The sequence below is a fragment of the Medicago sativa genome, chromosome 1 (assembly GCF_051527215.1).
Source record: "Medicago sativa cultivar Bolivia chromosome 1, Bolivia_mono, whole genome shotgun sequence".
NCBI classification, from domain to species: Eukaryota; Viridiplantae; Streptophyta; class Magnoliopsida; order Fabales; family Fabaceae; genus Medicago; species Medicago sativa.
The window spans coordinates 62,049,009-62,071,181 of record NC_140749.1 but is presented as its reverse complement, the minus strand read 5'-3'; the positions used below and the strand labels follow the sequence as shown (position 1 = coordinate 62,071,181).

At 33.7% G+C, this 22,173-nt stretch overlaps 2 protein-coding genes across 3 annotated transcripts; both read right to left on the bottom strand.

Annotated features, from left to right (window-relative positions):
* Positions 1-1,157: 1,157 nt before the first annotated feature.
* Positions 1,158-9,222, bottom strand: LOC146956142 (DNA topoisomerase 2-like). Its single transcript, XM_085727036.1, has 18 exons — positions 8,633-9,222; positions 7,809-8,101; positions 7,639-7,708; positions 7,280-7,544; positions 7,030-7,190; positions 6,602-6,805; positions 6,362-6,478; positions 6,156-6,266; positions 4,925-5,086; positions 4,495-4,830; positions 4,274-4,407; positions 3,810-4,158; positions 3,540-3,726; positions 3,399-3,448; positions 2,882-3,301; positions 2,002-2,121; positions 1,852-1,915; positions 1,158-1,721 (listed from the first exon to the last, which is right to left on the bottom strand). The coding sequence occupies exons 1-18, from the start codon at positions 9,044-9,046 to the stop codon at positions 1,525-1,527; spliced, it is 3,654 nt and encodes a 1,217-aa protein (XP_085583162.1). The 5' UTR covers positions 9,047-9,222; the 3' UTR covers positions 1,158-1,524.
* Positions 9,223-10,565: 1,343 nt separating this feature from the next.
* Positions 10,566-21,952, bottom strand: LOC146956141 (uncharacterized). 2 transcript variants are annotated; one of them, XM_085727024.1, is made up of 18 exons: positions 21,529-21,943; positions 20,838-21,056; positions 20,638-20,733; positions 19,688-19,740; positions 19,463-19,559; positions 19,271-19,344; positions 19,040-19,145; positions 14,020-14,130; positions 13,475-13,551; positions 13,100-13,166; positions 12,913-12,978; positions 12,668-12,775; positions 12,456-12,586; positions 12,227-12,293; positions 12,059-12,123; positions 11,895-11,988; positions 11,709-11,779; positions 10,566-11,180 (listed from the first exon to the last, which is right to left on the bottom strand). In XM_085727024.1, the coding sequence occupies exons 1-18, from the start codon at positions 21,721-21,723 to the stop codon at positions 10,862-10,864; spliced, it is 2,016 nt and encodes a 671-aa protein (XP_085583150.1). In that variant the 5' UTR covers positions 21,724-21,943; the 3' UTR covers positions 10,566-10,861. The 2 variants fall into 2 exon arrangements, with proteins under 2 accessions (XP_085583150.1, XP_085583157.1); XM_085727031.1 differs by lacking the exon at positions 10,566-11,180 and having other exon boundaries at positions 11,709-11,757; positions 21,529-21,952.
* Between the last annotated feature and the right edge of the window lie 221 nt (positions 21,953-22,173).

Here is a 22,173-nt window from a genome sequence, read left to right as displayed (position 1 = left end):
TGGTCTAGTGGACGGTGTGCTGTGGCTGGTTGGGTTGTGGAAGTTGAATGAGAGTGAGAAGAGAAAGTTGGATCGTATTCTACATACAGACATACAAGGCAAGTTTTGGGGTGTTTTTGTAATTTCATTTTAGAAAAAAAAAATCATTTTTTGGTCCCATACGGTCCTCCGCCAATGTTCGTATTCTAACTTCACCAAATTGACTTATAATTATAGCTAAGAATACGGGTCGTCTAATCTTTATCCATCGGCAAACAACCTTAAAATCATTGAAGTCATGAGAAGTATGCATTCATCCAATCAAGAGATTTTAGTTGTTGGATAGTGATCAAACGACTTGTATTCTAACTTAACAATACAATTCAGAATATTAGTCATCTGATCTTCATCCAACGGAGAACAAACCCTAAATAGAAATCATCTTCAAGCTTTTTCCTTGGATCACTACTCTCGAACCATCGTTATCTACTTCAACTGGTATTTCTAACCTGATATATAGAAATCAACAGTTGATATGTCATTTTACCCAAAGGCTTCTCTAACACAATAGACATCTTATATTTTTAGGGAGGCACATATTTTGCAATTTGCATATTTGCTATGGTGAATCTCTAAGTATCAGAAATTCTACAGGAGCAATAAAGTTTGTGAATGGATTTTTGCTTTTCTCCTTTTCCTTTTCTGACCAATCAATAACTGACAAATTCTACATGAATCATTCTATTGAGGGCGTACTGGCAATTATTTTTATTAGCATTAATCATCTTTGGCTTCACCCAGTGTGTTATTTTTGAATTTAAACTTGAGGTTTGACCTCATGCAAAAGTACAAAAAATAAGGCATTGGGATGTGATGTATAAGATGCTGCTAGGTAGAGGCTACTTAGGTCATAGGTTTAACATATTCAGTTAATAGTTAGAAAGATTTATGTAGGTCTAATATGGCAGTCATATTCAGTTAACATATTCAGGATGAGACTTTTCAATGACTATCTCAGTTTTGATCATTCATGCAAGTAATATATGGACTAGATGAAAAAAAAATAGAATGATGGATAGCTGGTGTAGGGTAGACACAATTGTATGTAACAACAAAGAAATAGAAAACTCCCAAGTTAGTTTGTGATATACATGCAAGTATTTTCAGAAAATTGTAAATGATGCATAATTAGTGCTATGTAATATATAAGAAATAAGTAATCCTCAATATATACAAAAACTAACTTCTGAACAATTCAATTCAAGGAATAGAAAAATTACAGTTAGAGTCGTAAATCTGATTCATTCATGCATGCAAACTCATTCAAGATCAGAGACATCAAATTAAAATGAAAATCTGCAAGACACTGATCAAATTTTTACAGAATAATAGCACAACCCACATCTAGTTTCGCTAATGCATATAACCACTCAGATGCTCGTCATCAGAATCACTGTCGTCATCAGAATCATTGTCGCTCAGATAGGATAGTTAGTAGATCCCTCGAACAAATCTGTATTTAAACTTATATCCAAGTTACCAGCCCTATGGTGAGTCCCTCGTCTTTCTCACTTTCCTATCGGGTGATGAACCTGTACTTTCAGCTGGCGGAAACATATCAGTTAACAATTGTTGACTCAATGTTCGTTTGCTGCCTACGTTTCTTTTTTTGGGAGTGGTAGCTGCCTTCTCTTGAACTACAAAGTCATCGTCATCAACAACATTGACGTCATCGTCACTATCTGATTTCAAAATGGTTGTGGGAAAAAACACCAACATCATTACTAGGTGGTGTAACCATATGTTACTAAGCATGGAAAATTAATTGATGATTGAAAACACATTTAACCACTACATCCCAAAAAAAATTACCTCGTGTCTTTTCATCAGATGATTCAAAGTGACATGCAAGAGATGGAATATCGTCATCAGCTTCCTAATGATATAGGCACATGAAAATGTAAGCGTTAAACGTGATTGAAAGGAAAACATTGCAATACAGGAAATTGGCAATTGACATACCTTCTGAGTATTCTTTTGTGGTTGTGGCAGCTTTTTTGCATGTATTGTAGCAAAACCATTCTTTTTCTTTGCCATGCTTGATCTTTTTTTTTCCTTTTTTTCCTCCATTTTCTCTAGTTCCTGAAACGCAAGTAAAAGATGATGATGATGATGATGATGATGATCATAATAATAATAATAATAATAATAATAATAATAATAATAATAATAATAATAATAATAATAATAATAATAATAATAATAATAATAATAATAATAATAATAATAATAATAATAATAATAATAATAATAATAATAATAATAATAATAATAATAATAATAATAATAATAATAATAATAATAATAATAATAATAATAATAATAATAATAATAATAATAATAATAATAATAATAATAATAATAATAATAATAATAATAATAATAATAATAATAATAATAATAATAATAATAATAATAATAATAATAATAATAATAATAATAATAATAATAATAATAATAATAATAATAATAATAATAATAATAATAATAATAATAATAATAATAATAATAATAATAATAATAATAATAATAATAATAATAATAATAATAATAATAATAATAATAATAATAATAATAATAATAATAATAATAATAATAATAATAATAATAATAATAATAATAATAATAATAATAATAATAATAATAATAATAATAATAATAATAATAATAATAATAATAATAATAATAATAATAATAATAATAATAATAATAATAATAATAATAATAATAATAATAATAATAATAATAATAATAATAATAATACAGACCATTATTTTAAATACAACTAAGCAAAATAAGTAATAATCTTTATTCAAAAAAAAAATTAGTAATTGTCTCTTACATCAAGTTCCTTTTCAAACAAATTGAGATCGTGTAACCACATTGACTTTGGTGAGGTTTCCACCAAAGTCTTATACTCATTTTCCTTTTCAGCACGTTCAGCTTTCAGCTTCTCAAGGTTTTCAAGGGTGAAATCGAAAAGATTCACGATTAAAAGATACTTATAGTCATCCAATGTCGCTTCTTCAATACTTACAGACGGAGATACAGTTTCCTGCTCTTTTGAACTGTAATCAATTGCACCTTCAACTTGTGGTTCTGCAGATTTACCTTTCTTCGGAATGGGACTAAAACCTCTCTGCTTCAATTTAGCGCTTGTCAGGTTGGACATGTCTAAATTCCCATTCACAATATCGGATCTAAACTTTTCTTTGTTTCTCAAAATCAGCAAAAGTTGTTGAAAGTTCTTCACTAGATATTCCTGCGGGCAAGCACAACTTGCATTTCAGTTTATATATTAATAAATAGGTACATGATATAGAGAAAGATCTATGTTATTGTTAGCAACAATAATTCACCTTTCTCTTCTCATAATACTTCAGCCGAAGTGTATAGAACTCTTCAAGAACTGCATAAGAAATGACACAGAAAATTGAGTAGTATGAAAAACATTACATGATAATGTGATTCAAAGTAATTATACATAAAGAAGGGTATACTTTGTTCTGGGGTGTTATATTTCTTAATTTTTCCCTCTGCATCAAAAAGATGCATGTTGCTTGTGCTAATAGTGGACGTCAGCTTAAACTTCTTGAATAATCCTTCTTCCTTTATTGTAGCTATTTTTTCTTGCTTCATCTTGACTTCAATGTCTACTATTTTATAATCCCCGTTTTGCCTAAAACCCTGCAACAAAGAAAATTTACATATGAAAAAGGTACAAATTTCCCTATGGTGTATATGGTAAGTCAAAGTATAGGTCACGTCACCTCAATGAGAGGATCCTTGACATTAGGCGCCCCATCAGTTATTTGTTCAAGGAATTTCTCATAATATTGAGTCCACGTTCGAATAGGAAGCTCTGTGATTCTGAAAGTTTGTTCATTTATTGTCTCCACTGAGCCATTGACTATATAGCCTATTTCCTTGGCACTTTTCTTAATGGTTCCTCTGAACCCTTTGTACCATGGATCCATTGGCACCATTTCCTCTTCATTCAACAAACGTCTTACATTGTTAATAATATCACGTGGATTATATTTGGGAATATCAGAACTAAAACATGTCCCAGTGGCATGGCAACCATTGACAAGCACGAGCGGAATAATTGGTATGTACCTGTGTGGTGACAAACAGAATTTGAATCAGTTCAACTTTGATGGGGTTCCTTAGTTGTTACTTATTACTAATCAAAAACTAGATAGCCATTACAAAGAAAAGAGAAACAAAATACCAGTTTGGTTCAATGGACCTCCCCTCCTCATCCAAGTATTCAAGAAGCTTATCATCATCCACAGGGAAGAGGAAACGAGCATTTTTATTTAGCTTAATGTATATATTTCTGGAACTTCCATGGTCTCTACCACCCTGGAACGAGCAAATTATCCACTAAATACAAGTTTAAGAAAGAAAATGAGGAATAGTGCAAAAAAAAACTACGCCAGTTCATCTCACCAGGTTACGACCAAATTGACCACGAGACGTGAGAAGATTGATGTTGTTGCTGCCCACAAAATCATCTGCCATTCCAATAATTGTGCTAGCAATACTTTGTTCACCATAGTGACAATCAGAATGTCCAATCACATAACAAACTAACCAGCAAACTTCTGTTTCTTCGGTCAAATTCATCTTAAAGGAGCAGAAAAGAGTCTTCCTTTGAACAAGTGTAAGGCCATCTACCATAGACGGAATGGACCTATGGAGATTTTTCATTGAGAAGAATAGAAATTCTTTGTTAACAAAATCCTTGTAATTTATATGTTTGCCTTCATAATCACAAGTGCCAGGCTGCATCATCAGAAAATGGAAAACTATATGTTAACTATACACCCTAGAAGAGTAAGCTTGTGTTAGAAAATTGCGGTATTGGTAAACATCAAACCTGAAAGTTACAAATCCATGCCTTCCTTTCCTCAGCTTTTTTACTGAATGCCATATCAATTGATATTCCATCGAGTTTATCTTCCCAAACAAAATGTTTTATGTGCTTATCAAGATCTTCAAAGTACTCTCTCACTTCCTGCTTAGTATTTGTAATCAAGCCCTGTAAAAACACCAAAAATTTAAAATAAGTAAAGACTGAATGAAAGAATTAGGAACAAAAAAAGTATTTTGGTTTGAGCGCAAAAATCGTTTATTGTGTTGACATGATGGAATCGCCTATTTCCTACAGCTCATGGGTAGCAGGTTGTGCAGCCATGGTCCAACTGGCCAAGCCAAATCCAAAAGAATGAAAACCCACATTTCCCTTCAACCTTTTCTATAGGCAATAAAGTGCAAACATGATGGGTGAAAACAAACATGTCTTTCAAACAGACAGACAAGAGTTTTGTTTGGGTTGCTCTTTTAGTACCCGACATGTGTTCATCTTTGTTTATTTTGTTCCATTTATAAGAGAGATATACACGAGAGATAGATTAGTGGGACTCATTTCATTAAGTTGATCTCACTGAGCTATCACTTGTGTCAATCTCTTATAAATGGACAATAAATTGAGTGAAATCAAACTCATAAAAGACCCCTTTACTTTTCATGGCATTTTAACTTTTTTATAATAGGCACTTATAATATTTAAATATATTTATATAAAAAAAAATATTCATAAAATCTTATCAACTTATTTTAAAATATTCAAAATAATTTATGAATACATATTTAATTTTCTTTTTTTTTAAAGAGCAAATTTATTCCCCTCAAAAAGAAAAAATTGCAAATTTATTAAAAATAACTCAAAGCCAAGACAAGACTTATATGATGCATAGCCACAACTTTAAAATACCAACAAGCAAGCCAATCTACTAATAGTGCAGGCAAAGGGTGATGCTGAGAAAGAGCCAAGCAAAAGCGCACAAGACCAGCATTGAAGCAGACCATGATTGATATGCAGAAAAAAATACACCAATGCCACACCAAAATAGAATTAGATAGTATCCCTTCTGATGAAAAACACACTCTCAAAGAGGCTGGAATCAATCTTAAACACAAAATGATACCAAGTGCCGACAGATGCAAGTAAAACAGACTAGAACTAGTTTCCAATCAGCCCCCCCATACATAGTGGTTTATACTTACAGTCATAAATGTAAAAATATGGAGGTTTTCCAACAACAAACCTTACGGTACTTTATCTCCCAATCATTTGCAGTGTTACCCAATTTTTTTTTCCAAGCTTCATATTTCGGCATAGAATAAAATGATAACTTTTTCCCATTTGAATGAGAAGCCTGCAGAGAAAGATAAATGTATCTCGTAAAAAAAACGAGATTATTTACTCAATATGTACAGTTCAGTGTTTTCATTATCAATTATACATACTAACCTTTATAATGGGAGTGGTAAACACAACCATGAAAGATGGATCAACTTTAAGTAGTGATGGCCAGAATGAATGAATGAAGCTTATCAATAGTCCTTTTATGTGAGATCCATCGTCATCCTAAATCACACATAAATTTGAACTATTATAATCCAAGAAAATCAAACGTAGAACATAATCATGCCTCATACATTGAACATAAAAGTCAAGGCATTAATAAACTATGATCTTTATGTCACTCACCTGATTGACCATAATCATCAAACGGCCATATCTCAAACATTTTGTATTACTGTATTCCTTGTTTAGCTTAAGTCCAAGAATGCTCATCAGATTCTGAATTTCTTCCTTTTTTATAAGCTTTCTACCGTCCCTCACATTGAGCAAGTTGCTTCTCAAGGGAAACACACCATAGAGGTCTTGATCCACAAAAGAGAGCCCGCTCATCTTCAAACCGAAAAGTTGGCATATTTATAAGGACCAAAAACATATTTAACCCTTTTTTTTTCATTCTTTGTAAATATTAGGGATATGTGGTTGACTTTAATTAAATGTAAATAAATGACTATAAGCTTCAACCTCTTGTACTTAAATGAAAAATATTCATACCAAAATTTGAAATATACTTTTTTAAATTAGTTTTTGTATATAGACAATAGACAACAACTTACAGCAATGGCCTCAACAGATTCTCCCTGTGTCAAAATCAAGGTACATTTGCCAGAGTCGCTTCCGCCAGCCAACTTGGCATCCGTGTGGCTTAAAAATAAAGAATTACATAGCTCCAAATTTATCTGTGGTAAGAGGGTGTCCAAAATTCCAGATTTTTCAACTGCAAAAATATAAAATATTTGAGTAAAACACCATTTCCTTTTAATTTGATAACATTGCAAAACAACCAGCAAATGAAGAATTACTAACCATCATTCAGCATTGCATCTGGAAAAAATTTCAAACCCAATCTAGCTGATTTAGTGGTTAACTTCTCTTTGGTTTGAGAATCAAAGGCAGGGTTGTCAATCAGAGCATTGACAAAAACCCACAGATGATTCTTCACAGGGTGAGCATTCACAATGACACCCATCTTCTTCTTTACTTCCTTCTTTATATAGGTAGTAATCTGCTTGGTGATGTAATCAACATGAGTCCCACCCTTAATTGTAGCAATGGAGTTAACAAAGCTGACCTGGTAAAAAAAATAAAAAATAAGTTGTGTAAGACAAGAAATTAACATCAATGAACCTGCAAGTTACACTATACTTTAGAGGTTCGCTGGTCACCTGTTGAAACTTCCTCCTGTCACTTAGACTCACGCAAATCTCCAACCTATCACCTAGTTTGGCATGAATCCTAATAACAGCAGCCAAATCATGTTAGATAAAAACAAAGGAAAATACACCAACCCACACGCAGATTGAGTTCTCAACTACGTATCTCTATAGCAACAAACCTTGGCAGGGGCGTGGGTTTGGACTTCTCGGCACATTTCAAGAAGAACTCAGCATAATCTTTGAAAGACTTCAATGGAATCACTGTGCCGTTGAGTTCAACCATAACAGTCTTTCCAAGGCACCCTGCCATGTCCAGCACACGTTTTTTCATCAAAGCTACAACGTCCTTTTCAAGACAATCCATTTTGAACTTGTTCAAATCTGGCTTAAAAGTCACCATGGTCCAGTTCTCATTATAATTGCAGTTGGTTATCACTGGCTCATACTTCTTACCCATATTGTTTTCGAACACCTTCATAACACAAAAATTCAATCCACGCAGATTGAAAATCAAAGACAAAAAAATTTGAGCACTTACTGAGCATTAGCAGAAACAAAGAAAGCACCAAAATCAAAGACCAAAGATTCAAACAAATACTGCAATGATACTGGTTTATTAATGCAAAGATATATTAATTAATGCAAAGATGATAACAAAAATGTCAAACTGAAAATCAACCTAACAATAGTCAAATATAGGTCCATTTCCTTAAAAATTCAAAATCCACAATTAATATACCTAAATCTACACTACATTGTATGCACTAAACCTATTGAGCATATACCAAAATATCATCAAATCAACAACAACTTTTCATTAATCAAACACCACAAAGTCTAGCATGATCCCATAACAAATTCAAAACCTTAGCAAAATCTACAAAACCCTAACAAATTCAGAATCTTGAATCAACAAATTCAATTTTAGTTCATAGCACCAAAACCCTAGCAAAATCCTAAATCAAAAAACAAAAAATTCAAGCAAGAAAGGAATAATAACTACCTGCTTATACTTCTTCAAACTCCGTCCATCAGCAATTTCAATAACAAACTCAGTCGACAAAATATTCGTGAGCAGATAGCTGTTTCTTCCACCAGTAGTTTTCTTCACGTTGTCATCACTGAAAATCAACTCCGGAAACTCAACTGGAACACCGTTATGATAAACAGAAATCATATTCGCCTTAGGATCGATAATCACTTTCAACCAGTCCATGGATGGATCTCGCTGTTTTTTATCTGCAGTATCCACGAGGATTTTGTCGAAGATCTTGTAGAGACCAGGGACGTAGGAGATTTTGCGGTGAACCATTTCATTGTTTTCGTAAACCCAGAGTTTTTCAGTGTGTTTTTGGATTGAACCTACGTAGGTATCTGGATGGCGGAGAATGTGTTTGAGCTCTGTTTTTTCTTCCATTGTAATGTTCGCAGTGGTGGTGGTTGCTTGGAGAGGACGTTTCTCCAAGTGATTAGGGAGGTGGTGTCGTTGTCGGATAGAAATCTGTTACGATGGAAATTGAAGCTTTGGATTTGAAAGTGAGAGCGAGGGAAAGAGAGTGTTTGTTGGATAATAACAGAATTATTATCCCAGATAGAGAAAAAGAGAGAGTGTGTGTGTGTGTCAGTGTGTGTGCTCTTATAGGAATTGAAGCGTTTCCCTGAGGGACAAGAATTGGTTCTGTTGCTAAAAAAAAAAAAAAAAAAAACTGATTATGCTTTGATTTGTTTACAAAAAAAGACTAGAGATATCAATTTATAATAATACAAAATCTAGCCGAATTTCACAATTATTTTTTTTTTAAATATATAATAATATAATATAAAAAAATCTTACTCCAGTAAAATTTCACAATTATTCTTTTTTAAAACTGATGATCTTCTTAAATTTTATGTGGTTAGTGATCATTTTACAAAATATAAACTAATTTATATATTTTTTAAGAATTTAATTAATTAGAATAACTAATTGTCATTTTTCAGCTAATCGTACTCCAGCCAATAATCATCATCATACGAGTTTGTTGTTTGTTTCCAATTATTAAATTAAAAGCCAATTCCTTCAACAAAAAAAAAATAAAAGCCAATTATTTGTTTCCAGCCAATTATTTGTTTCCAATTAGTCCAATTATTATATTTTAAAAAAAGTCCCATTATTAAAAAATTAATAAATTAGTTTATATTTTGTAAAATGATCTTTTATTTACTTTTTTTTCTTTCAAACCTTCAATTGTGTGCGTTCAGCCCTCAATTGAATCATATGCGGCTGTGTTTCAAATTTAAATACCTCTATAATTTTTTTTTGGTTACAAATACCTCTATAATGAATCTTTTATTTACTCATTTCGATTGTATATGTTGAGAGATAATTGCTTAAGAACAAACCCAAATTAATAAAGTTTGGACACACTCACACATGTTTTTTTTCAAGAGAAAATCAAATGTTTATCATAGCAGTGTTTAGACACAATAAAAACTAAAACCACCCAAAAGTTGGAATGAATGAAATATTCATCCATGATTGTTGATGTAAGTCACGTATTATTGGAGTTCAATTTTAACTGACTTTTGTATCCCATAAAAAATTTATTGACCTTAATTTTTTTTTCAGTTAATTTATGACCAGAATTTCATCACTTATAATAAATAAGTGGGAATTGCAAGTTTGAACTTCAATCATGCATATTGCAATGTATCTACCAACGGATCCAAATACTAAGTATTCAGCCTGGTAAAATATTTACTTGTTTTAGAATATTTATCAATTAATATGGGATGGAGGAGTAATAAAATGTTGCATTTCCTATTAGACATCTACATTCAAGAGATTTTACCCCATCATTCATGTTTGAAGTTGCATGTGCATGACCCTCAATCTTCAAAACCTTGAAGGGATAGGTACTACTTTATGGTAAAAAGGAATTTCCTCGCAGACAAAGTTGTTACACAAACAAGGCTTTTTATCCATGAAGTTACATGATTGAACATCTGCATTTCATCATCAATGATTGAATGTCGTAATAATGATACAAATACAACTACTTTCAGTGGACCAAAGTTGTTTCATGTACATTCGTTAAGTGAACTTGAGAGACAACATAGTTAAGGATATGTTGTCTGGTATCTGAGTTGCACATTAACACATTGTCACAGTCATTCCAAATACACAGAACCTTTTTTCACTCTTTTTACAACATGAGCAGTGCTGGTCTTTTTCCAAGTGGGTCAACAAGAGTCAACTCATGGTGTGTTGATCTTTATCAATTGCATCAAATTCCCATTCACTTATCTCTTCTGCTGAGTCGTAGTCGCTTGATTTGTCGAGTTCTTCTATTGATATCGTTTTCATAGTAACTGATGGAGACGTTTTTATTTTATCTTGCTTGTTTTTATTAGGTAACATGGATGTAGGTGATGGAGTTGTTGATTGTAATGGTGTTTCTGACTTTTCAATTGGTGCCTCAATTTGCAACTTTGGTCTCTCAATTGAGTGAAATTCTTCTTTTATTTTCTCAATGGCATGCAATAGTTCTGTCACCTTGTCCTTATCTTTTCTGTATCAAAATTATATATGTATAAGGAAACATGCAACACGTTCTAACATGAGAAGAAAAAAAAAAAGACAAGGATAGAGATATGCAAGTCGTATTCTAACTTCACCAAATTGACTTATAATTATAGCTGAGAATACGAGTCATTTGATCTTCATCCAACAGCAAACTGCCCTAGAATCTTTGAAGAGATGAGAAGTATGCATTCATCCAATCAAGAGATTTTAGTTGTTGGATAGAGATCAGACGACTTGTATTCCAACTTAACAAAATACAGCTCAAAATATGAGTCGTCTGATCTTCATTCAACAGAGAACAACCCTAGAATCTTTGAAGACATGAGAAAGGCATTCACACAATCAATAAGTTTTAGCTATTAAATAGAGATGAGATGATCGGTATTTTGATTTCACCAAATTTAATTTAAAATACAGTTCAAAATACGAGTCGTCTGATCTTCATCCAACCATTGATATTAACATTTGTGGCAGTACCTGCCTACCTAAAATCCAATTCCAAGACACAACGTACCTGAAAATGCCTTCCTTTTGAATGTGAAACTGCTTGTTCATGGTGTCCACTATATTCAAAGTGGTTAGAAACTGACAAGTAGAAAAAGAAACATTCATTTGTTTTATGATGACTTTACTAACATGAGAACCATGCAGATTATAACTTCATATAAGGAGATAAAACATCATAAAGATAAATAAATACCTTGGATTCTATTTCCAAATATTCATCTTCAAGCTTTTTCCTTGGATTCACTACTCTCGAACCATCGTTATCTACTTCAACTGGTATTTCTAACCTGATATAAATCAACAGTTGAAGGCATGGGTTTGACATAAAAGACAATTCAGAGAGGCAGAACGCCATACCGTTGGCTTGTGCTTAAATTCTCCACAAGTGTTCTTATTTGAGTAACAGACGAGCCTAGCTTTTCCTAACATTAAAGTAACCAGTTATGTGAAGATAAGAAAAATGCAATAAGCGTTGATAATATATTAAAAACAACAGAGAAATATCAAGTTAGGATAATTTGTTACCTTATAAGAAGTCAGAAGATTAACAACCAAATTCACAAAATAATCTCCATATCTCTCCAGTTCAGCACTTCAGATGTAATAAGAAAAACAGATGATTAATAAACAAAAACATGCACTTTAAGTCACATAAAGGAACTATCAACCATATATTAATTTGTAAAAAAAATCAAATAATGTATAATTGCAAATGTTATTTGATCGCATAATAGTATTAAACTACATGACATACTTGACCTGCTCTTCGTTTTTCTTCTTAAGAGAGGTTTGAAATACCCATGTGTGCTCAAGAAAATTGATCCATCTATTAACAACATTGGCTTCGCTTGTATAAGAAGCAATGGCTCGTTGCATCTCGTCATCCTAATATTATAAACAAATAATAAAATGTGAAGATCATATTATGAACTTCCAAATGATGCGCATGGAATAAAATTTTGGTACCTTTGTTTTTAAATGTACAATAATGTCATTGCTTGCATCATCGAACTGTTCTTTTTCTTCTTTTGCATTGCGGAGGCGTGTACGAGCAGTTGTCAACAAAATGTTCACCTACAATAGAATCTTTGTCACATAAACTTGATATAACCAATGCAGATGCAACAAAACTTAAAAAGGTGCAGTTTCTGAATTCAAATGTCTTTTAGCATTGTTATTCAAAGTATTCAAGAAGAGGTAGAATGGAAAACCTTTTTCAGTTTGTCTTCGAGCTCATTTTTCTGCTTCTCGAGTTCTTCAATCTCAGCCCCCAATTCCTGAAAAATACTTAGCTAGGGATGTGACTTGACCTTTTCATTGATTTAATTTCATATGCATTCATTCTTCATTATATATGTAATAAGATAAAATAATATGTTGCTTTTCAGGAGAATGTACCTTCTCTATTTGGCTAACCTCGCTGGACTTGGTTACCCGAAAATGAAGTGCTTCTTCTTTCTGAGATCTGCTTGAGAATAAAAACAACAATAAAATTTCTGGAAGAAAAGTATTCAAAAATTCAGTTAAGTTGAACATATTTATCTTTTTCATACCAACTTTCAACAAGCCAAATATAGATGAGATGCATCAAGTATCAAAACTTTACTTCTTAATAAAATATATATATGTATCGCGCTACATAGTCATAAAGTATGTTCAGTACCTTTGCACGATATGAAGACACTTGCACATACAAGAAAGAAACTGTTTTTTTTATCTTTTCTTCTTTAATGTTAAGAAACTCAGAAGAGGCATAATAATAATTTCTGGCACCTGTGCTCCAAAATGCGACTCTCAGCTTTTGTGGTAGAATTTGCAAGAGATTCTGATAAGATTTTCAATTTATCAACCTGGAAGTGATTCAATCACACACCATCACCCACAAAAAAAATTATGCCTACTTGCAAAAGCAGTTGAGTAAGTATTAATAGTACAATATGGAATGCACTCGATTCAGAACACATAAATGTATTCAAACTTTAGGACTATAAAATTTTATGGCAAAGAATTGACAAAATTAAAATTTACATGCATCACGGAAATTCCTGAATTCATGTTACATCGGCATAAAGCAGGAGTCAGGAAATATCAATTGTTGTTGAATGAACTCAAACAAGTAAAATAGTTAGAATATAGAAACTGAAAACACCACAGCAATGCTTCGCGCCCCTCAAAGCCACTTATTTAATGAATTACAAACCATATCACATAATACAATACCATTTTTGAATACTTTTTATGTTCATTTCAGTGAATCTTGGAGAAACCATAATGTAGTGAGATAAGACACTTCAGTTGTAAAAGATAAGAAAAATGACCTTTTCAGCATGAAGTTGTGGAGAATCACCATAAGTAAAGTATTTCTTTTTCAGTAAGAGTTCCTCCAACTTAGAACACATCTGAATATTTTTCATGACTTCATCAAATGCCTGAAAATAAATCAAAATGCTCAATTGCGACAATGACACAAATTTACATATAGATACATGATCTATTGATCATAATTCATTATGAATTGCCGATAATATCCTGGTTAGCCATTGTTGGAATTATAAAATAAATACCTTATTAATATGTACAGTTATTGATGTAGCTAGAAGATCAACAGTTAATTATCTGCCTAGTAAATCACATTCATGTACTTAGGAACTAGAAAGCTGATTAATATTCTTGTAACTCCCATATTGTATTTACTCTCTAGAGTGTATATAAACCAGATCAGCTGAGTGGAATTTCACTCAAGCATTCCATAACTATTAGTCCTTTAACATGGTATCTAGAGCAGGTTCTCTTTGAAGGGTCACTGCCTCTGGTCCTGCAGTACCACTAGTCCAAAAGTCACTCTCACACTCTCTTCCATTTGTGGTCCTCTGTTTCTGGTTTCCAGGATCTATTTATTTTATTTTTTTTTTGGGTCCTTTGTTTCTAGTTCTTTCTTGCTTTTCTCACAATGGCCTCAGGCTCTCAAAAAAATAATGGACCTACTTTCTCTTTCTCTGGAACACCAACAATCACTTCAGAAAAATTGAATGGAAAAAATTATTTAGCTTGGTCTTCCTCTGTAGAACTTTGGTTTCTTGGCCAAGGCTATGAGGAACATCTGAAACAATCATCAGAAAGTATTTCAACAGAAAAACGTGATGAATGGAAAAAGCTTGATTATCAGCTTTGTTCTCTCCTATGGCAATCTGTTGAGCCGACCATCTTGACGGACTTTAGAGCCTTTAAAACTTGCCACTCTTTCTGGCAGAAGGCTCAAAGTGTCTTTGCTAATGACATCCAACAATTGTATGATGCTGCACAAAAATTGGCCACTCTAAAGCAAACAGACCATGACATGGTTTCCTATGTTTCCAAAGCTCAATCTGCGGTAGAGGAGTTAAAATTATCTTTGGAAGCCGACAAAATTGAAGAAATGAAGAAAAAACTTGATAATCTATATATGGTGTTGGTTCTAAGAGGAATGCACCCAGATTTTGATCATGTTCGTGATCAAGTCCTAACTGGACAAGAAGTTCCTTCTTTAGAAAATTTAACAACTCGTCTCCTTCGAGTCCCTTCGCCTAAAACAGAAGTAAATTCAGTTGATGTTGTTGAAGCTTCTGCCTTGGTTTCCAACCGAGGGGGACGAGGAGGCCGTGGAAGTCGTGGAGGACGAGGTGGAAGAGGAGGTCGACCTCAATGTTCTTATTGCAAAAGAATGGGCCACACACAAGACACTTGTTATTCTATTTATGGATTTCCTGGAAAATCTGCGAATACTTCCAAGTCTGAAACATCAGAGATGAAATTTTCAGAAGCTGACTATCAAGAATACCTTCAGCTAAAAGCTGCCAAGGAATCTCCAAGCTCATCTGTTGTAGTTGCTCATAACTCCACTGCTTGTATTTCTCAATCTGGTCATGATCAAAGTTCTTGGATAATTGATTCAGGTGCCTCTGATCACATTGCTGGTAATGGTTCATTATTTTCATCTATCTCTCCTAACAAAAATCCTCATTTTATTACTCTAGCCGATGGTTCTAGAGTTGCAGCAAAGGGTATAGGTCATGTGTCACCCACTACTTCTCTGTCCTTAAGTTCTGTCTTGTTTATACCTGGTTGCCCTTTCAATTTGGTTTCTCTCAGTCAACTTACTCGTTCTCATAATTGTTCAGTAACCTTTGATGCTAACTCATTTGTTATACAGGAACGTGGTACGGGTCGGACGATTGGCGTAGGACATGAATCACATGGTCTTTACTATCTAAAGTCTGATTCTTCTTGGATTTGCAGTGCCTCCAATTCACCAAAACTTATTCATGAACGGTTTGGACATCCTCACCTATCCAAACTAAAAATAATGGTTCCAGGTCTTGAAAAAATAAAGACACTCTCTTGTGAATCCTGTCAATTAGGAAAACATGTTCGATCTTCTTTTGTTAGACAAGTTGAAAGTCGTGTCGACTCACCTTTTTCAGTTATTCATTCAGATGTATGGGGTCCTAGTCGTGTGTCTTCTATGGGTTATAGATATTTTGTTACCTTTATTGATGAATTTTCTAGATGTACTTGGGTTTTCTTAATGAAAGAACGATCTGAAATTTTGTCCATCTTCACTTCTTTTGTTAATGAAATTAAAACCCAATTTGATAAGACAATTCGTATTCTTAGAAGTGATAATGCAAAAGAATATTTCTCTTCTGCTATTACTTCTTTTTTGACATCACATGGAATTCTCCATCAATCTTCTTGTCCTCATACCCCTCAACAGAATGGAATAGCTGAAAGGAAAAATAGACATCTCGTTGAGACTGCCCGGACATTGTTACTTCATGCAAATGTACCCGTCCGTCATTGGGGTGAGGCAATTTTAACCGCTTGTTTTTTGATTAATCGGATGCCCTCTTCTTCTATCAATAACAAAGTTCCTCACTCCATCTTATTTCCTAAAGAACCTTTGTTTCATATTAATCCACGTGTTTTTGGAAGTACTTGTTTTGTTCATGATCTTTCTCCAGGTTTAGATAAGTTGTCCCCCCGAGCAATCAAGTGTGTTTTTCTTGGATATTCTAGGTTGCAGAAAGGTTATCGTTGTTATTCTCCAGTTCACAACCGTTATTATGTTTCAGCAGATGTAACCTTCTTCGAAGAAAAACCATATTTTTTACCATCATCGGTTGAATCTAACACCACTCAAGAAGTTTTTCCAATTCCCTATTTTGGTCCATCATTTTCTCCTTTTCATGAATCAGTTTCAGCTACAGATTCAACCCCAGTTATTCCTCCACCTGCACCATCTCATAGACCACTCATTACATACCAACGACGACCACATGTTCCTAATACCGAATTGGAAGGCACTGAAAGACCAACTGAATCATGTCCTACTCCAGGCGTCAACCCTACTACAGACCTGATTGACGAAATCCCTGATTTATCGATCGCGGTTAGGAAAGGTAATCGGTCAACTCGAAATCCTCATCCTATTTATAATTTCTTAAGTTATCACCGTCTTTCTCCTTCTTATCATTCTTTTATAGCATCTTTATCCTCTATTTCTATTCCTAAAAATATTTGTGAGGCACTTGATCATCCAGGATGGCAACAAGCCATGATTGATGAAATGCAAGCTTTGGGGCATAATGGCACTTGGGATTTGGTCCCTCTTCCTCCAGGAAAGAAACCTGTTGGGTGTCGATGGGTCTATGCTGTTAAAGTTGGACCTAATGGACAGATTGATCGTCTCAAAGCCCGTTTGGTGGCCAAAGGTTATACCCAGATTTATGGCCTCGATTATGGTGATACTTTCTCTCCTGTGGCAAAAATTACTTCTGTTCGTTTATTTCTTGCCATAGCTGCCATCCGTCATTGGCCATTGTATCAATTAGATATTAAAAATGCATTTCTACATGGAGATTTTGAAGAGGAGATTTATATGGAGCAACCACCTGGATTTGTTTCTCAGGGGGGGTCTAGGTTGGTTTGCAAATTGCGGCGCTCTCTCTATGGGCTCAAACAATCCCCACGAGCTTGGTTTGGGAAATTCAGCTCAGTGGTTCAGGCTTTTGGATTGAAACGTAGTGAAGCGGATCATTCAGTGTTTTATTGCCATACCTCTCCTAATAGATGTGTTTACTTGGTGGTTTATGTAGACGATATAGTCATAACTGGAAATGATGAAGAAAAAATTTCTCAACTGAAGGAACATTTATTCCGACATTTTCAGACCAAGGATCTAGGAAAGCTGAAATATTTTCTTGGTATTGAAGTTGCTCAGTCAATGAACGGGGTTATCATTTCACAAAGGAGTTATGCATTAGATATACTTAAAGAAACTGCTATGTTGGACTGTAGACCAGTTGACAGTCCTATGGATCCAAATCAAAAATTGTTACCCAACCAAGGGGAGCCTTATTCCGATCCTGAAAGGTACCGGAGATTGGTTGGAAAGCTCATCTACCTCACTATTACAAGGCCAGATATTTCTTTTGCGGTTGGAGTGGTAAGTCAGTTCATGCAATCCCCTCATAAAGATCATTGGGATGCAGTAATTCGAATTCTGAAATACATTAAAAAACAACCAGGACAAGGACTGCTTTATGAAGACAAGGGAAGCACTCAAATAGTTGGATTTTGCGATGCAGATTGGGCAGGTTCACCCATCGACAGGCGTTCTACTTCAGGGTATTGTGTGTCTATTGGAGGAAATCTTGTATCATGGAAGAGCAAGAAGCAAAATGTTGTTGCCAGGTCTAGTGCAGAGGCTGAATATAGAGCTATGGCTGTAGCTACATGTGAGCTCATTTGGATTAAACAACTTCTTCTTGAATTGAAATTTGGAGATACTCAACAAATGAAACTTTGTTGTGATAACCAAGCAGCCCTACATATAGCTTCCAATCCAGTCTTTCATGAAAGAACTAAACATATTGAGATTGATTGTCACTTCATCCGGGAGAAAGTCCTTTCTAAAGAAATCATCACCGAATCGGTTAGCTCTAACGATCAATTGGCAGACATCTTCACAAAATCCTTAAGGGGACCGCGAATTCAAAGTATTTGTTCCAAGCTTGGAGCATTTGATCTATATGCTCCATCTTGAGGGGGAGTGTTGGAATTATAAAATAAATACCTTATTAATATGTACAGTTATTGATGTAGCTAGAAGATCAATAGTTAATTATCTGCCTAGTAAATCACATTCATGTACTTAGGAACTAGAAAGCTGATTAACATTCTTGTAACTCCCATATTGTATTTACTCTCTAGAGTGTATATAAACCAGATCAGCTGAGTGGAATTTCACTCAAGCATTCCATAACTATTAGTCCTTTAACAGCCATATAAGAAGCTCACCTCTATTGCAACAGAAGTTGTCTCATTTGATGATTTTCTTTCATCTGAATTCAATGTCTTTATCTTGTCAATGTTTTCTTTCAAATTGCAGGCTTCAACGTCTATTCTGAGTATTAGAGTGTATCACATACAAGGACAAAAGAATAATAAGTTTACTCGTGAATCCTTAACAATGGTTTGAAGCAGTATAGGTCAAGAAGACGCATCTATAAATATAGGTTTTGCAACAACCTCATGATATCCGCATTTACTTTCAACCCTGAAATTGAAGCTTGGACATATTGAAGTAATTCTTCTCGTTTCGTCTGTTGAAAGAATAAAGTGGAAAAGGAAAATGAGTATGAGCATACATGTTCCTCACAATGTATGCGTGTTTATATTAACCATAAATAAATAAGTCTTTAAAATATATTAAATCCTTACGAGTACTTCATCTTCATATCCAGAAAATGCTTTTGCTAACTCCTGCACACTGGATAATAAGGCCGTTTGTTCTTCCTTGCTTCCTTTAATGCAGAGCCTACATAACCATACCGAACCCAAAGCAAAGTTTTAAGGAAGTTAATCCTGATATGCAAACCACTAACTATTTTCAAACAATATTTGGCTGCAGAAGATCCAGTTTACAAATTAAAAAGACAAATTTACCCATATATCTCTGAAAGTAGTGAAATTTCTTCCTCATTTGGTGCTTCAAGAATCTGAGTCACACAAAAGAGTTAACCTGCGGTTAAGTTCCATAAATCAGCAAATGTAAAGCTTAGCCACTGTAAATGGCAAATCAATGTATAAGTTAAGAATTGTACCGCAAGTCACATGCATGGAGTTCGTATCAAAAGGATAATTGAACATTCTATAGGATCCTAGTTACTTATATACATTAGTGTTTTGATTTTTAAACATATCATTTTGCTAATGAACTATAAACATGATTCACAATTTCACACTAGTACAAGAAAAAGAACATTTCTGTTCCACAATAAAAAGAAACTAACAGCTTAAAAGAATAATGAGAGTCTTGATGCAATAGTTGAAGTAATTTACATGTAAGAAAACACTTGAGTCATGAAATTAGGCCATGTTTGGATAAACAGATTAATTAAGCACTTATCATATAAGTGCTTATGTATAAGATATTTTTATAACAAAAGATAAACAAAAAGCCAAATTGTTCTCATATAAGCTATAAGTTGTTTTCATAAGCTGTCCTGGAGAGATGATGGAAATACGTTGAAAGCAACTTATGGACATGTCATAAGTTGTTTCATAAAGTGCTCATGCTAGTAGATAAACTCAAATAAGTCAATCCAAACAATGTTTTAGTCTCTTACAATTAGGCCTTAATTTCTCCTACTAATCTATAACATTCACTTAGAATTGTGTAATTTACATTTCCCATTTCCATACGGGATGTGTACAAGCTGAAATTCAAGATGCAAATTTACTTAACCAAACATTATCGAAACAAACTCATTGTTGCTTGAAAATTGTCTTCAGAAACTACATATAAATTGACTTCACATTCATCCAATTGAAAAATACTAATCTAAACATTTGGCACTGCAGCGATTATAGGTAACAATATTGCATCAACTCACCATTGACAGTGTTATGCCCTCAAGAGCTTGACTATGAAGAAAGACGTCTCGAAAAGTTCTTGGTTCATCCGCCACACCAGGGTCTACATAGTAAATCTGTCCATGGTTATATAGTATATACTATGAGAATAAATAATTACTAACATAAACAAGAACAAAGTTACAACAACAATAATAACCAATTGGTTTAATTAACAAACCAAAGTAGGTGAATCCTTAAAATCATTAGAAACAAAGTGGTCGTCTGAATCCTTTGCATCGGTGTCAGTGGTGGTGCATGTAGCAGAAAATCTCTCAACTTCTTTAAGAGAAACCAGCCACCTTCTAAGCAACTGAACTCTTTCTATCCCTTTACATGAAACAGAAACTTCTTCTAGCCGTTTTACAGTAAGCCTAAAACTTTGCATATTCCGTGACACCTGTTCATTGATTAACGATAAATAATAAATCCATTTCAGACATAACACTTCATTAATCTAAAGATTTCTTACACTACAAGGTACATAGCCAAACACACTATTTTCAACACATTCTTCTATATTGGTTGAAATTTATGAGTCCCGCGTGATTTTCAACACATCCTTCTATATTTTCAACACACTATTTTCAAATTTATATGGGACCCACGTAATTTAGCGTGTTGGGAAGATTGCGTTGTCTCATATGTAACATGGACACTTCAAATTAAAAACATATCCGATGTCTAAGACGTGCACATTGACTTGGCCCTGAAACATGTTGTTATTATCGGTGTTAATGTGTCGTGTTCATGGTTTGTGGTCCATGTCAATGCTTCATCGGTTGCCCAACAATCCTCAACCCAAAATTAAAAATGAAAAAAAAAACACAGATGGAAAATTTAGTAAAAGGGGTACAGTGGTTGTCACATACAATGCGTTCCTGGATGATTTTAGCGCCACCGACGACGGCATTGCTTGCATGGAGAACAACAGAATCCGCATAGTTGCGAACCGTACGGCTTAGATTGCTTTGGCCACCTGCCTCAACTGCTTTGTTTACGGCTGATCTTACCCACGACATGTTATTAAATTCCCACACCTTAATATATGTCTTTTCTTTACACATGTACACACACTCTTACAATGTTTGTGTATCTATACGTGTAAATGTTATTTGAAAATGTGCATGCATGCATGTGTAAAGAAAAGAATGAAAATGGTGGTGATGGAAATGCAATGGAGATGAAAAGTTTGTGGGAAGACAAAATGGAGAAAGAAAGAAAGGAAGAAGAAGTCAAGCAAAAGCATCGGGGAAATGTTGAGATCAAACGTTCATTGCTTTTACGGTTTCTTGCTGGCATCAATTTCGTTTCCTCTGCCTTCACTTTCGCTTTGTGTTTAAATTAAGATATTGTTTTACTTACCAAAAAAATTATACATTAATTTTATATCATATTTTCTTATATCATATACATTGACACTGGTTATAACATGTTTTAGGGTCGAGTCAATGTGCACGTCTCAGACACCGAGTATGTTTTTAATTTGAAGTGTCCATATTACATATGAGGCAACA

Coding starts and splice junctions, on each gene's coding strand:
- LOC146956142 (XM_085727036.1), bottom strand. CDS start 9,046: ATGGAAGAAAAAACAGAGCTCAAACACATTCTCCGCCATCCAGATACC. Junction 4,831..4,924: donor CATGGATTTGTAACTTTCAG/GTTTGATGTTTA, acceptor CTGATGATGCAG/CCTGGCACTTGTGATTATGA. Junction 2,122..2,881: donor TGTTTGAAAAGGAACTTGAT/GTAAGAGACAAT, acceptor CTTGCGTTTCAG/GAACTAGAGAAAATGGAGGA.
- LOC146956141 (XM_085727024.1), bottom strand. CDS start 21,723: ATGTGTAAAGAAAAGACATATATTAAGGTGTGGGAATTTAATAACATG. Junction 20,734..20,837: donor TTAAGGATTCACCTACTTTG/GTTTGTTAATTA, acceptor AACCATGGACAG/ATTTACTATGTAGACCCTGG. Junction 12,979..13,099: donor AGGTTAGCCAAATAGAGAAG/GTACATTCTCCT, acceptor AGTATTTTTCAG/GAATTGGGGGCTGAGATTGA.